The sequence below is a fragment of the Apium graveolens genome, chromosome 1, assembly GCF_009905375.1.
Source record: "Apium graveolens cultivar Ventura chromosome 1, ASM990537v1, whole genome shotgun sequence".
Lineage (NCBI taxonomy): Eukaryota > Viridiplantae > Streptophyta > Magnoliopsida > Apiales > Apiaceae > Apium > Apium graveolens.
This window is the reverse complement of record NC_133647.1, coordinates 74,763,906-74,779,276: the sequence shown is the minus strand read 5'-3', so window position 1 is coordinate 74,779,276 and position 15,371 is coordinate 74,763,906. Positions and strand designations below refer to the sequence as shown.

The following is a 15,371-nucleotide window of genomic DNA, read 5'->3' as shown; positions in this document are numbered from 1 at the left end:
ATCCCTTGAGTGGGGGAGATGTTTTTTAATGCTTTGTTATTTGTGAAGGACTGTGGCCTTTCTCTTGTTGTCTTGGTGAGTTTCGGCCATGACCAGGGCCTGGCTATAACATCTTTCAATGACCTCATAGTCTCCCTTAACTTCTCCTATCCCCGTTGGGGTCGGGAATTTGATATTGAAGTGTGATATTGAGGTGATTGCTTGTATCCTGGTTAGAGCTGAGCGGCCAATTATACCGTTGTGGGATGAGGGAGTGTTGATCACATAGAATTTTATCACATGGGTTACTTAGTTTGGAGCTGATCCGAATATCACCGGAAGGTATAAGGTTCCCTGGATTGGGACCAAGTTATTTACGAACCCATAGAGGGGGTCCTCTCGACATTCATTTGAGCGCACGCTCCCTAGCTTCATCCGGTCCACAGTATGCTTGAAGAGTATGTTTACTGAAGAGCCATTGTCTATCAGCATTCTCCTCACCTTATTATAAAAAATATCAAGTGTTACTACCAAAGTTTTATTGTGATTCGGGTTGACCCCTTCATAATCCTTACTGCTGAATGAAATTACCATCTCCGGGTATGATTGGATAGAGAATACTTCATCTCCTGAGCCCGGGCTCCGAGGAGGTGAGTGGGAACCTCCTAGGACCACATTCACTATATTCTTTCCTCTCCTTGGTCTTTCTTCTTTCTGATTTGTATCCTGGGAGATATACTGATTTAGGTTTCCCTTCTTGACTTGATCCTTGATGAAGTATTTGAGAGACAGAAAATTCTCAGTTTTGTGCCCATACGTTTCATGATAATCGCATTGCCTATTGTAAGGCCGGCTCTCCGAGGGGGTCTGCATGGGCTTTGCTGGATAATAGAATGGCTTGCCTTTGATTTTCTTTAGTATATCCTCCATGGTCCTGTTCAGTGGGGTCCAATCTGGTTCTTTCCTAGGCTCCCTCGCTTTCCTGGTTGGCCCGGGGTCATTTTTAGATTTTGTTTTAGGACCCATTCTTTGAAATATTGGAGTGTTCTGCACCATATTAGTCTGTTGGGCTTGTTGGTTTTACTTGAACTTCTGGTCCTGATGGTAACCCCCTTTCGGTCGGTCATCAGAGTTCTTGCTCCTGGATCCCCCGTTCCGGGTCATCCTCATAGCCTGGAGCACATATGTTTCTTTAATAAATCTGGTTGCCATAGAATAGGCTGCAGCTAGGCTCTGTGGCTCCTTGTTGATCAACTCTATAATGTACCTTTCATTGTGTTCCGGATCCAGGTTCCTCCGAAATATGCTTAGTGCCTCCCGCTCGTCTAATTTAGATATCTTATTTATTGCCTCCTGGAAGCGTCTCATGTAGGCACAGAGAGTTTCATTGTCATACTGGCGTATGGTTTCAAGATGGCACATGTGAAGCTCATGTGTCTTATTTGCTCGAAACCTCCTGAGGAAGGCCCCGCGGAAGTCTTTCCAGCTTTGGATGCTTCTGGAGGGGATCCTGTTGAACCATCTCTGTGCCCCCTTAAATCATTATAGTAGTATATTTGTTCAATATGCTCAAAATAATTCAAGTGTTCTTCTGGATCCCCCAATCCGTCAAAAGAATCAAAGTTGTAATGTTTGAGGTTTCTTTGCTGGGGAATGGCCTCTAAAGAATGGCTAAAGGGTGTTAGAGTTTCCGCAATCTCCATTCCAGAGTCCTTCTCCATTTTTCATTGAAGTTCATATATCATATTTTTCAGGTCCTTCTACCCCTCCTCATCATTATCATAAATGACCTCGGGGGTGGGGTCCCTTCGGGTCCTCTTGCCCTTGACTTTAGCTAGGAGCCTCTCCTCTTCTAACTGCATTCTTTTTTAAATTTTCAGCTCAAGCTTTGCTTCTTCTTCTCTCCTTATCTGCTCTCTCATTTACTCCAACCTCTTCTTCCTGGTTGCTTCTGTCTCTTTCTTACTTTGCTCTTTCTGATTTTTCTTCCCTTTTGCTCCGATTCGGTCGAAGATAGATCTCCTAGATTGCTGTGAGTCCCCAGACTCTTCTTGGTTATCTTCATGTTCATATTCTATCTGATCCCGGGCTTGCTCCTCTCTGTATAGCCTGATTGCTTCAGCCAGTTTATTGCTTGTTAAGTTGGCCATATGCTCCTCGGCCACTGGAACATTGGTATACTTATACTGATTGAGTTCAATGAGGTTTCTGGCATCCCGGGGTGTTACTATCCTTTCCAGGACCGGGGTATCCTGTGTCAATGGTTGTACTAGTGGAGGGTCTGCCGACCGTACTCTTTCCTTCTCTTGCCATTATCACCAGTGTACAAACAACAATTGCCCAAGATTTGAGGCTAAAAATGTGGATCTAAGGTTGCTTTTTCGAAGATAGCAAAAAAATTCCAGAATAACACCAAACAAACTTTCTGGGTTTTTCCAACAATATTATCGAACAGGAACAACAGGCTCTAGAACACAAAGACAGTATGCAAACTAAAGTAGATTTGGGTTTCAAAATAATTAAAACTAACAAATGAAACTGGGCGCACACAAACGTAGCCTAAAGTAACGAGCTCACACAAACGTGGCTTAAATGAATAAGATTCATATTCAAGAGAGGGTATGGTTGCTTATGTTCTTACAATTTTAAGAAATGGACTCTCTAAAGAGTTTGCTGATGAAGGTGAATCCAGGGGCACCGAGACCCAATGAGTGCCCCTCCTTCTAGCACCAAATGATAACTCCGTTGAGCGGGGCGGCTCCTTCCGACGCCGTTCTTAGACCTTCTTGTACTGAGCAAGGTGTAGCTGCTGTGGGGAATCTGCAAAACAACACCAGAGGGGGGTTTGAGCCCCGCGATGTCTCCGATGTGAGAGTAAGAGCTTGTTTGGGGAAGACGAAGATATATATGATAACAGGTGGCTGTGTGCATTTATGCTTGTGTGTAAGAGTGTGTGTGTGTGTAAAATTGTGTTTAACCCCTAAACCTTCATCTTTGGGGGTATATATAGCCCAAAGGTAGGGTTTAAGGGTTGGTACCGCTAGATCAGGGCCGTTCGTTGTTGGAGGCGGAGGACGCCTGACTTGGATAAATTGCATACACGTGTGTAGGCAAGGACCACCTTCAGGGTGACCCAATGGTACACTGACACGCGCCGTGCTTGTCTGATATGTTAGTTGTTGATAGCTGTCATCGTCACATGCTCACGTACCCTTTCTTGGCAAGTTTTGGAGTGTGCATGTGCTTGTCGGGACCCCCCTCGGGTCTGCCCGAGCTGGGTGATCCTGATTTTGGGCTGGATCCTGGTTGGTAGGTGATCTAGGTTCTGGGTTGGATCCTGGCTGGGAGATGACCCGAGTCCCGGGTTAGCCCTAAGCCTGGGTCTATCCACTTGACAGCACTGGGTGAGGGGGGTCTTGGTCCATCAGTTGAGCCTGCCTCACCCTAGATCTGGGTGGGCCCCCAGCCAGGTTGCTTATACCCTATCAAATGCTAAATTACTTTTATATATTAAAATTATGATGTGATCAATAAACTCAAAATTTTGAAAGAGTTTTGATTTTTTTTATCAAAACTCAAATCTCAAAGGAGTTTGTTTTAAGATCCCTTTCAAATTTTGCCAATACGGTCCTAACTTAAAGACATAATTATGAGATTTTATTTTATCATATTTCCTATCCCCTCATTACTTATACTAGCTTAAATCCCGTACGATGTACGGGTTCCCATTAATATTTAAACTTTTTTATTTATTCCATCATATTATTATTTTAAAATATTTATATAAGTATATAATACAAATTTATATTAAAAATAATAGAATAACATGTGATCGTAGTTTAGTTGGATAAATATACAATATCTAGTAGTTTAACAATTTAGTAGTTTAACATATATATTACACTATTTATATTTATTTTTAATAATTGGATATGCCGTGGTTGTAGTTTAGTAGGATAAGTAGACTATGTGCGTAGTAGTTTAGTGGATATATAACACTATTTATTTACTTTTTTAATAACCAAAACTAGGGAATAACCGTTGAACCAAATTATACCCTATTCCGGTTATTATAGTATAGTATAGATTTGTCATTACAGTGCTCTTGTATATTGGTCATTAGCGATTTATGTCTTTTTCAGTAGACTAATATTAAAGTTTTACATAATAATTTTATGATGTTTTAATGTTTAATATATGATAAGTTTCAAAATTAACTCTGTCGTGTGATTATCGCTTAACGCAACACAGACGCGTAAGAGAAACAAACGTAATATTCGCAAGAACTCTTATATGAGAAATTTTTAAAAACCTTGAATCCACACGGTAAACTTTAAATCCAGAAGGGTTTTTTGAATACACAAGAAAAATAAAAAGAAAGATTCTTAGGGTTTTGATTTCAAAAAAAATTTCCATACGTTATATCATAAGATAATTTATATAGGAATAGAAAATCTTAAAATAAAATAAAAATTAATTCTAATTAAAATAAAATATTACTTATAAAGCGGCATGATCATGTAATATTTAGCATGTTCATGCAATCTTCCTCCCTCCTCCATCTTTGATGTTACTGGTGGAATAACATGAGAATGCCATCAACCAGCATGATCATGCAGTCCTGCATCCTTATTAGTGTGATCTTGCACCTCGGCGTGATCATACCTTTACTTTTCTCACAATCATCACACTCTCGATATGTACCGCAAATCCTCCTACATCATATTCCTATACTTCAAAAGAACTTGACCTCGAGTTCTCATCTAGAATAACAATTACGCCGACTTGCTATTTATATCGCTATGATGGTACTTTTAAAAGGAAAGGCCTTGTTGGAACTTTGTACTTCACATTATTCTTCATAATAAGTTTCAGGCATAAAGCTATCACTAAAATCAGCTCGAATCAACCATTATAAACCTTTGTGCAAACAAATTTGGAATCAACATCACAAACCTATTCTGTTATACCAAGAAACGATAATTTAAAAACACCTTTATCCTTAAAGAGATACAAGACATAATCCATGTTATGATTTTTAAAGTCAACCGTCTCATCCCAATTTTTTTGACACCAATTTAAATCAAGCTGATAGGGTCTACCCAATACTAATTCCCACGAATCCACATCAAACTTATCAAAAAATTGCAGAATAGTTGTTACTCAAACTAGCAATGTCAAACATATACACTTACGGTAATGACAACCAATTGGTTACTCCAAACAACATTATTTGATGCGACATAAATTTGTAGAACAAACTTTACTTCATTAACCATATCTCTCAAATTAAATTTATCTTGATATTGACAATCTACCATAATTTCAAAAGTTTGATGACTCACCTTACACAATGGTTGAGTTAAACTCTTATGTTACAAATCATCTACCTTCGGTGATGTATAAGTGTACAAGACAATGTTTGCACACCTTAACAAGATGTTTAACATCACCCTCATTATCGTCTTCATAAAGATTAGCAAGGCCTTCTTTAATATGTTCCTCTACATCTTCATTCCTATCTTCTTTTAGCATTGTATCATCTACGCCCACATGAGAACACACAAAATTTTCACCATTTGTTATCTCATCCCCTTCTTCAACCTCCTCTGTATTAAATAGATTATCCTCTTTTAATTGAGAACATTCATCGAACACATTATCTTCAAGTACATAATGCTCTAATATATTATCATCATGTTTGCAACCCAAAATATTATCATGTTTTGGTTGAGAACAAACATCAAACACATTATAAGCATTATCGGGTTCATAATATTAAATTGTATCATTCGTCTGCTTAAGCTCTTTATGAATCTTATACTCATAATTATTTGATAAAAACTTCTCCATCATCAAAGGTCTCATTCGCTCCATATTTTGATTGGTTCTTTTCTTTTCCTCTTCCTCTGCATCACCAGCTTATCCCACCAAATCGCAGCAACACTCTTTAACCTGATAGCCACCATTTTCGCCTATTTACTCTGACGAACACTCATAACATCAAAGAATTTATCAACATCAATATACCAATTCAAAAACTCATCAACTTCAATTTACCCATAAAATAATAGTATATCAGCCTTTATAATATCATTGAGCTGATTACCCATATTCAACGTCAAGACAGAATTCACACCAACATGATATTTTCCACCTTGAGGGACTCGATACAGATTTTCTCTTTCACCTCTACGTTTTTTGTTAAAATTTTGCATTCAGTTTAGCAATATATCCACTAGATTTGTGAAAACCTTCAAAGCCGCGGTTAAAGCCGTCTTAACCTCTTGAAGATATTCTTTGGTAATTGGTTTTCCTATATTGATCAAATTTAACAAAAAGGACAGGAAAAATCATGCTCTGATGCCAACCGACGCAACACGGAAGCGTAAGAGAAGCAAGCGCTAATCCTCGCAATGAATCTTACACGAGAAATTCTTAAAAACCTTAAATCCATAAGGCAAAATTTGAATTCAAAAGGGTTCTTGAATCTACAAGAAAGATAAAGAGAAAGACTCGTATAGTTTTGATTTCAATAAAAGACTTCCATAGTTACATCATAATATAGTTTATATAGGAATAGAAAATCCTAAAACAAAATAAAAATAAATCTTAATTAAAATAAAATATTACTTATAAAGCGACATGATCATGCAATATTTAGCATAATTATGCAATCTTCTTCCTTCAAGCTTCGGTGCTTCCAGTGGAATGGCATGAGAATGCCATCAACTCATGCAGTTTTCAGCGTGATCATACCTTTCACAATCATCACACGCTCGATATGTACCGCAAAACAATACTTGACTGGTGGTTGTGGCCGTCAAGCAGCTCTGACGTGATAATCAGTAAACGGAGTTAGGTTGAAGTAAATATTTAGAAAGAGTTTTGGGAGTGGCTATGTGAAGTGATTTTTTTGTGATAGTAAAAAATGTTTGTGTTGCTGGAAGAGTTTTACCTTGATTTTTATAAAAGTCAAGAGTACTCGGTTTAATCTTTTGGTTCGAAGCTTACTTCCCTTTATGGGACATCTTGAAGGTGAATCAATCTCTTTTTTGAAGATTTATTGTTAAGATCGTCTGAAGGCGTATAACCTAGGCTTTATCCGCAGGTGGAAAGACAGCCCAAATTAATACCCTTAGACTAAAGAAGTATATATAAACTTACTTGGTTTTATCCACTTCGGGACTTAGACTATTAATGTCATTATGTTCTTCTCACTAATCATTTTTTTGACGGATAAAATATTTAGCTGGTTTGATGTGTGTTTAGTAGAGTACAACTCATATAATGTGCAATATTTGAAGTATGTATGTCTCCTTTTATAGATCGCAGCTTATCCTGGAAAGCTACCACCGATGTCGCGTGGTTACGACAATGGTCTATATTGGTGGCAACTTGGTCTAGACCGAGATGGTAGGAATATGCGAACCATGACCACGCCGTGTGCGATGATTATCCGATTTGGCCTAAAAGAGTACTTATCATTACCCTCACTCATTCTATCTACTTTGGGAATAAGGGGAGTATAATATATGCTTTGTGTCGGTGTATTTTTCATGTCACTGTCTCTGCTGTTGTTTGCTTGCATTCTTTCCTTTCTCTTGGGAGTTTTCTGTGAATCTAACAAAAATTGTGCCAATTCCATTAATGATCGTGTGTTGGGGATCAGTGCCCCATTCAAGTGGGACTTGGGAATGTTGTGCTATTTGGCCATTTGGAGTTGGTTTTCTGCATTGGGAATATGTGAGGTCGGACTGTCTTTGATCTTCTTTATACGTTTTCGCTATAAACTTTTTTTGAGGAATGACTACTGAGAGTTTATTATCTCTTTGAGAATTTTCTATAGAGAATTCCAGGTAGGTTGGTTTTGCTCTAATCATTCTTCATGATTGTTTATTTTATGTGTCTCCGTTTAATGATCTCTAAGTTTGCAGATGGCGATGTATATTTGAAGGCCCGTGCTTGAGGTGACTGAAGACAAGTTAAAAGAGTTAGGAAGGGATGACTATGATGCCTTCATGGATCTTCAGTTTAAAATTTTAAATGCTCTTTTGAAGAGGGATCAAGCGGAGCAGGAAGCCAAAAAGAAAAAAAGAGAAAGAAAAGAGGAAGTATGGTGGTGATGTGGCCGACCGATGGCCGGCCTGTGGCCGCCGCAGCGTAATGATATTTTCGTGTTTATTTCATAGATCATCCGATATAAACTCATGTATACGGGTTTGAAATATTTTTTTAATAATAATATCGATACTCCTATATATTTATTTCTTTTTCGGGCTTCAGTTCGACGTGTATGTGTATACATTGGTATCACATTGTTTTGGCAGGGTCGTTTATTTTTTTAAAATAATTTCGCAGTAGAAGATAATGATGTTTTTGAATTTCTTGGTAAATGAGAAAACTTTTGACATCCTTCTGAAGAGTTTTAGGAACACCTAGGAAATTAGAAAGGCCAAGACTATTGTTTTTTCCTTCCTCTTCTGTGCCTATAAAAGGAGCTCTCGAGTTCTCTTCGTTCTTCATCCTTTTTGTCATTTCTTCTTGCCTCTTCTTTTCAGATTTTAAGTCTGTCTTTTCTGGTGAGTTGTTGGTACTAGTCTTGTTATTTTCTTGTTATTGTATTTTGCTCTGACATTATTGATATTCATATTTTGTTTATTTTTTGTAGTAATGATTGCCCAGATGGAGCGCGATTTGGAGATGGAGAGGAAGCTGAAATAGTTGGACGAGATGGAAAAGAAACTACTTGAAGGTTTAGACTTTAGTGAAGCTTTCCGCTGCTAATAAATAATTTCACAAGATGGTTGATGAGTTTGATGTCGCTGTGGATGAGTTTGGAGACATGTTGGGTGATCTCAGGTTGCGGGCGGCATATGCTGAGACTCTTGGACGTGATTGACCTAGTTTGTAGCTGTAGTTTGTACTTTTATTTTGTGGTGTTGTATGGGACTTTTTTTTTTGGGATAAATGAATGGTTCTCCCAATATTTTTTCTTCCTTTTCGGTGTATCTCTGTTGTATATTATTATTTTCATTACTTGTTATGGTAGTACGGTGTGTCCCTCAAGCGTTAACGACGACGACAGTGTGGAAAGTGAGACTTTGTGTCAGAAGTCTAAGGCTCCTAGCTAATGTCGGCGTCGACGCTTAGATAGTTGGAGATAATTTCGTCGAGTCAAATTTGAAAAATTAGCCGCCCAGGGCTGACGGCGACAACACAAAGAAGGGCTTTGAGAAATTGGTGAAAATTTTGATATGCTCCTCAGTGTTGACGGTGATAGTACTACGAGGGACATAAAGATTTTTGTGAGAATTTTGATATGCCCCCAGTGTTGGCGACAACACTAAGATGGACTTAGAGAAATTTGAGAAAATTATAATGTACCCTTGGTATTGACAACGACAACACTAAGAGGGACTTAGAGAAATTTTTAAAAATTATGACAGTGAAAAGGCGTTATTTGTTTTATTGAAATAAATAATTGGAATGAATGTTGATAAAAGCTAATGATATAATATATTTTTTTTGTACTTGTGTGAATAAAAAATGGGAGTAATGATTTAATTTGTTTGATGTTGGATGTTTAGCTTTTTCGGGAAGGAAAAAAGTGAAAAGCTTATTTTTTTAATAGGAAAAGTGAAAAGCTTAGTTAAAAGGATTGGAGTTAATAGAAGTTATATTTTGTCAGGGGCATGTGTGTGCGCCAATAACTGACCACCACTTGTCCTTACAGTTCATACCCGCGAGTCATGGTTATGTAAAATAAAAGGTGTGCTTTGTTTTTCCATATATATTTCTTTGCATCATCTATTAAACTCTGATTTTGTAGTTTCTCCAGAAACAAGATCTTGTTAACTTCGAGTGTTGCCATTTTCTGGAAATCTGTTCAGTTGTTTCAACATCTCCGTAATATTTTTTCCCTATATTTTTGTTTTGTATGCTATATTGCATGTTCTCATTTTTCGTGCTTGCTTGTGTTCTTGGTTTGGACAGTACTTCTTTTTATTTCTTGTTGATCATTTAGAGGTTTGTTTCAAATTCTGGGTTTGTGGTTTTGATTTTTTGTTATTTATTTTGCATTTGATGGTAGTTTCGGTGCTTGGATGAGGTCATTATTTTTTGTGGGTGTGGTCAAAAATGTGTTTTTGCTCTTCGATTGGATGGAGGGAGCTTTATTTTCTCAATTATGTGTATCATATGTGTATATATAGGTTTGAAATTGGTATTTTGGTATTTGATTTTTTACTTCGAGTTTTTAGGGTGTTTTTGGGTAGGTATTGTATGGTGACGTGATTTGGTGTCTGTGATGTGGTGTAATTTGTATATTTGTAAAGGTTTTGGACAGCGATTACATTGTCTCTTGGTATGTGTGTGTTTGTTCTATGTTAATGAGGGTAAACTTTGTACATGTTATATTGTTGGGAATATGGGGGTAGTTCATAAAGAGTTACTAGGCCCGTATTGATGGATGATAGGGGCATGTGGCTTGACACCACTATCCATAGTTATGCGAGTGTTGCCGACAATGACTGATATTTGTTGTTTCTGACGCCTGAGGGGTTTTACACTGCTGTTAATGTGCCTCATGCTTCTTTTGACAAGGGGAAGATGGACAGAGTGTTTGGTGTCTATCGGCATTTGTCTATAGGGAGTACGTTTAATGTGGAGAAATGGGTGGCCTTGTGAATCATTTGTTTCGGATATATGGCGGTTATAAGTAGAGGGCTGCCCGGAATGGAGAACGGTTGTATTCCCAGGATGATGTTGTATATGTCGCCATCCATATGGCTCATCTGAAAGTCGGCCTGAGATTCCCTATGTAGAAGTTTATGTTTGATTTGTTCAAGTATTACTTCCGTTGTGTGCTTGCTCACATGTCGCCAAATACAATAAGAACCTTTTTGTAGTATACTGCTGCTTGCACAAAAGATGAGAAACATCCTACATTTAAAGGGATTTTTACTTTATTCTATCTCCGGTTGACGAGGGCTAAGCCATTTTATAAAGTGAATTTGAATCATGATAGTTTGATTGCTAAGCGTCTTGGAGATTATGTGATATTTTAATTTCTAAAGCGTATGGCCGACTGGAAGAAAAAAATTCATCATGCTGATGGGGTGATTTGGCTTATCTGCCAAACTTTATGTCGGAGGTGAAGCCTTCATACCGTGTTAAAAGGAAAATAGATATCGAGGATGTTGCTTAAAGGCTATTACAGACCATGAAGTAGTTGGAAAAGACTTAGAATGAAACTAACTTTTATGAGAATTCGGTGTTGATGGAACATAACTGTAAGTTTGTTACTTATTCACGTGTTATATTTTAATCACGCCTTGTAATTTTATGGTTATGTGATATGTCATGTGTTATTTTTTCACTGTTGGATCCCCCAAAGTCTGATGTTCCTGTGTTGGAAGTGCCTGGTTTTGACGAGCCATCTAGGCAATTTGAATTTTTAAACCAAATGTCACCACGTGTTCCACATGCGAAAGTGGTGGGTAAGGCTGGGGATTTGGATAAGGTGGGGCCTTTTCGTGCTAAGGCTACTGGTTTTGTGAAGAAAAAGATTGTCAAATCTCCTCTTGTTGAGTATGAGGCTACTGGTTTTGTGAAGAAAAAGATTGTCAAATCTCCTCTTGTTGAGTATGAGGATGTTTAGGTTGGTGCTTTGAATGAGGGCGGGAAGACTCTAGTTGGTGTTAGTGTTTTGGTTTCTCCTGCTATGAGACAGACCACCGGTGGTAGTAGTAAGATGATAGAGATAACATTTCCTTCTGGAGAGGAGGAATAGGTTGAGAGCAGCGAGGACAGAGACGATATGAGTGAGACTAAGGACATTAATGGCGGTGATAGTGGGTCGGAGAGCGACAAGGATAGTGGAGGTGACGGTGACAATAATGTTGGGGTGAGGATACTACTGTTGTTCACTTAGAGCATAGTCACGTGTTAATGGAGATAGAATTACCAGAAATAATGGTGAGGTTATAAGGGATGAAGTTGTGTAATACCCTGGACATGACGTGTAATTATTTTTATCAATAAATGATTTATATGTGATTATTATGTGATTTTTTGGTGAATTATCGGATGATTGGTGTTGTTATGTGGATGTTTATATGTGGTAAATTCTAGGTATGTTAATTTTATTATGTCCATAATAAAATATAGATAATTAAGGTATTTTTCTGGTAATTTTTGGAGTGTTATAAGATTTTGTATTGATTTATGAATTTATTAATTATTTTCTGAATAATTACAAAACTATTTTATAAAGCGAGGAATCGTCCAACCTCAACCGTTTTTACATTTTTACAACCCAAAACTCTTCCAAAAACTCCTTCCTAACCTAATCTGGTAATTCCGGACATTTTCCATGTTTTGACTTTTTCGATCCGGATTACGGTTTGACCAGTGCGCGGCCCGGCGTAATATGTTCGATACGATAACCCTTTTCGATAACATTATCTTCGTACAAAGCGTTTTATAAAAGCCCGGTTTTGATAATTATCCAAAACCTTTGATGCTTATCCAAAACAGGATAATGCTTTTCCAAAACAGGATAATGCTTATCCAAAACGTTATCCGATAGGATTGTTTTTATAGTTACTTAGTGGCTAAAAAATGTATTTATCGATCCAACACGATCCAGAACGTACTAATATTTTGAAAATATAAATAGCCCTTTTCTTATTTCATTTTAATCATAAAATCATAATCAGACAGTACAAACCAGTAAAACACAGAGAAAACCCTAATAAAATGCCGCGTTCTTAAAGATCAATCGCACAAACGAAGGCGTTATCGAACTCCGATTCGGGCGTGCAATATATCAAAAGGAAGCTCTCGAAAAACTCTTTCTGAATCAATCATCTATTCTAGTGCAGAAATCAAGAGGAAGCGAGATGAAGAAAGGGAAAACAAGTGGTCAGTAAGTGGGAACTAATTGACAAGTGTTAATAAAGTAAAAGCGAATTGATAAGTTAAGAAGGAAACTGGTGATGGCGAGGATCCCCAGTCGAGTGTGCAAGATAGGTTTTCGGGTTGAAATGGAATGAGCTAGTGGAAGATGTGTGACTTAGTATGTGTTAAAATTTTGTAATAAAGCTTGACTTAAGCTGTAAGATAAATAAATTTGGGATTTGGTACGTTTGTAATAAATAAGATTGTGGCTTGTGGACATACTTTGAACTGTTGCAATCCATGGTTATAGTAAGTAGTGTAATTGCATATATTGTTATATTATAAATAGGTTTATATATATGGTGTGTGTGTGTGTTGTGGACTCCAAACTTCTGACCCAAGTTTGGAGGGCACCACAGGTTTGGTATCAGAGCCATAGTTTAAAAGTCGCTGCCACAAGCCTAGATTATCGGAAATGGGTAGAGGGTTAAGATTAGAATTAAGAAATAGAAAAATAGAACGTCGAGAGGTTGAGTGCGGTTAAATAATAGGTTTTAGTATGATTCGTGGTGAGATTCGAGATTCTTACATAGCAGCATAATTTTCAGATAACGGCGATGGCAGATTCCTTTATTTTGATATCAACTGATCACTCGGAACATTCAGTCGGAGGACCGTCAGCTGATCCACGCCATGCTCTTCCACCGGTTTCAGCTATAGTACCGGTTGTGATGATTGCCCCAGTACAAGCTATTTCATTTCCTGGAGTGAGACCATCTATTCGAGGACCCCCACCTGCTGATTCTGACTCTACCAGACTTTCGGTGGCGGGTGCATTGTTAGTCGCTAAACACGCGCTAATAATTCACGCAAGTATACGTGTTCACAAGTAATCTAGAATATATTCTAGTTCATTCCCACAGAGACTGGCGTTGGTTAACTATGTAATTTATGCACTTAAGCAACAATGTATGGTTATTATTCAATGCTAAGACAATAACAATTTGGGTTATAACTAAAAATTAAACTAACAATTATAACTAAGGGAATAAGATTGATTGAATTAATATATATGACAAACATGGAATTCTAACTTCATTAAATACTTTATTCAATAGCCTTACTATTCTTAATCTTAGCATGTAATGGTGATGACACTAATCAGATAACACGAAACTGATAAACGCAACCTTTCGTTGCACGAGTACCATACTTCCAGACATCCATAAAAGAGATAGTAGCTGAATAGACACCAATTATATTGAGACCCTATATATCTACAGAATTTGACAACATAACGGTTTAAGAATAAGTTATCTATCTTGATTACATAAGGCAAGTAAGATGGGTAAAATTACCTACGAATCATGCATAACAATAACACATGAACCTATGCTAGCATGGCAAGTTCTAAATCCTTAAATTCAGTGTCACTTCATTAAAAATTAACACGCTATCTTATAAGTTCGCGATTCTTATAAGACGAATAAGCACAACCAATACTAGGTTATCATACAATCACCACACACTAAGGCATTGAAACAGTTTAACTAAAGAAATCCATAAATAAATCCGCTAGATACCCACAATAACGATTAGCCCATAATCGGACTCATCATCAATACGGGTTCCGATGAAAGAATGGTATAACAACCGTAGTCTTCATACTTAAATAACAAAACCAAGTACGAAACAAGAGTAAAGGTTCACAAGTAAGAAAACTAGCATCCAAGTTATTATAACAAAGATTCACAAGTAAAAACAAGGTCTTCTTCGTCTTCGTTAAATCGTGCTAATACGGTCTTCTTACGGTTCTCCTTGCGCTCTGGTACGTCTCTCTCTTGAAAATGTTCTTATTTGAATATATATAGCAGCTCTAATCAATCTGGAAGTCTCCCAATTAGAATTGCATTAGAATCAGGATTCAAAACTTTCACCCCGGCGCGGCCGCGCGCTGTCATTCTGGAATCCTGGCACGGCGGCGCGCTAACACAGCGCGGGCGCGCCGTCCTTCTGGGAAAAACTCAGATTTCATCTTTTTCCTTGCTTCTTCGAGCCGGCTTTCCACGAGCTTTTATTCCAACATCACCTTGACACCAAATTAGCACCAAAATAATGCTAATTCACCTGATTACCTAGATAATGCCAAAAATGCAAAAACACTAAAAAACATATTAAAACACCTAACAACTTGAGTACAAATGCATCAATTCAAAGCTTATTAGAGCATAATAAAGTGTCATAAATGCCACTCAACATACCCCCAAACTTGAATCGATGCTTGTCCTCAAGCATAAACAGACTCAAAGAACAAGAAACAAAAATGCATGAATGCAACGATCCCAATAGAATAACTCAACCACTCAACAAGCAACATATCAACAAATTCAGCTACTCGCATAAAGATCAATTAAATCATACAAATCAACTTACAAGCTAGAGACGTGCGTGTGTGCAGATGCTTACAGATATACTATCGCAACTAGATC

General features: G+C 37.6%; 1 protein-coding gene across 1 annotated transcript; it reads right to left on the bottom strand.

Annotated features, from left to right (window-relative positions):
- Window positions 1-288: 288 nt before the first annotated feature.
- Window positions 289-1,035, bottom strand: LOC141678116 (uncharacterized). The gene has a single exon (XM_074484394.1). The coding sequence runs from the start codon at window positions 1,033-1,035 to the stop codon at window positions 289-291; it is 747 nt and encodes a 248-aa protein (XP_074340495.1).
- Window positions 1,036-15,371: the final 14,336 nt, after the last annotated feature.

What these genes read in the sequence shown, in the direction of transcription:
- LOC141678116 (XM_074484394.1), bottom strand. Translation starts at nt 1,035, where the DNA reads ATGGTGCAGAACACTCCAATATTTCAAAGAATGGGTCCTAAAACAAAA.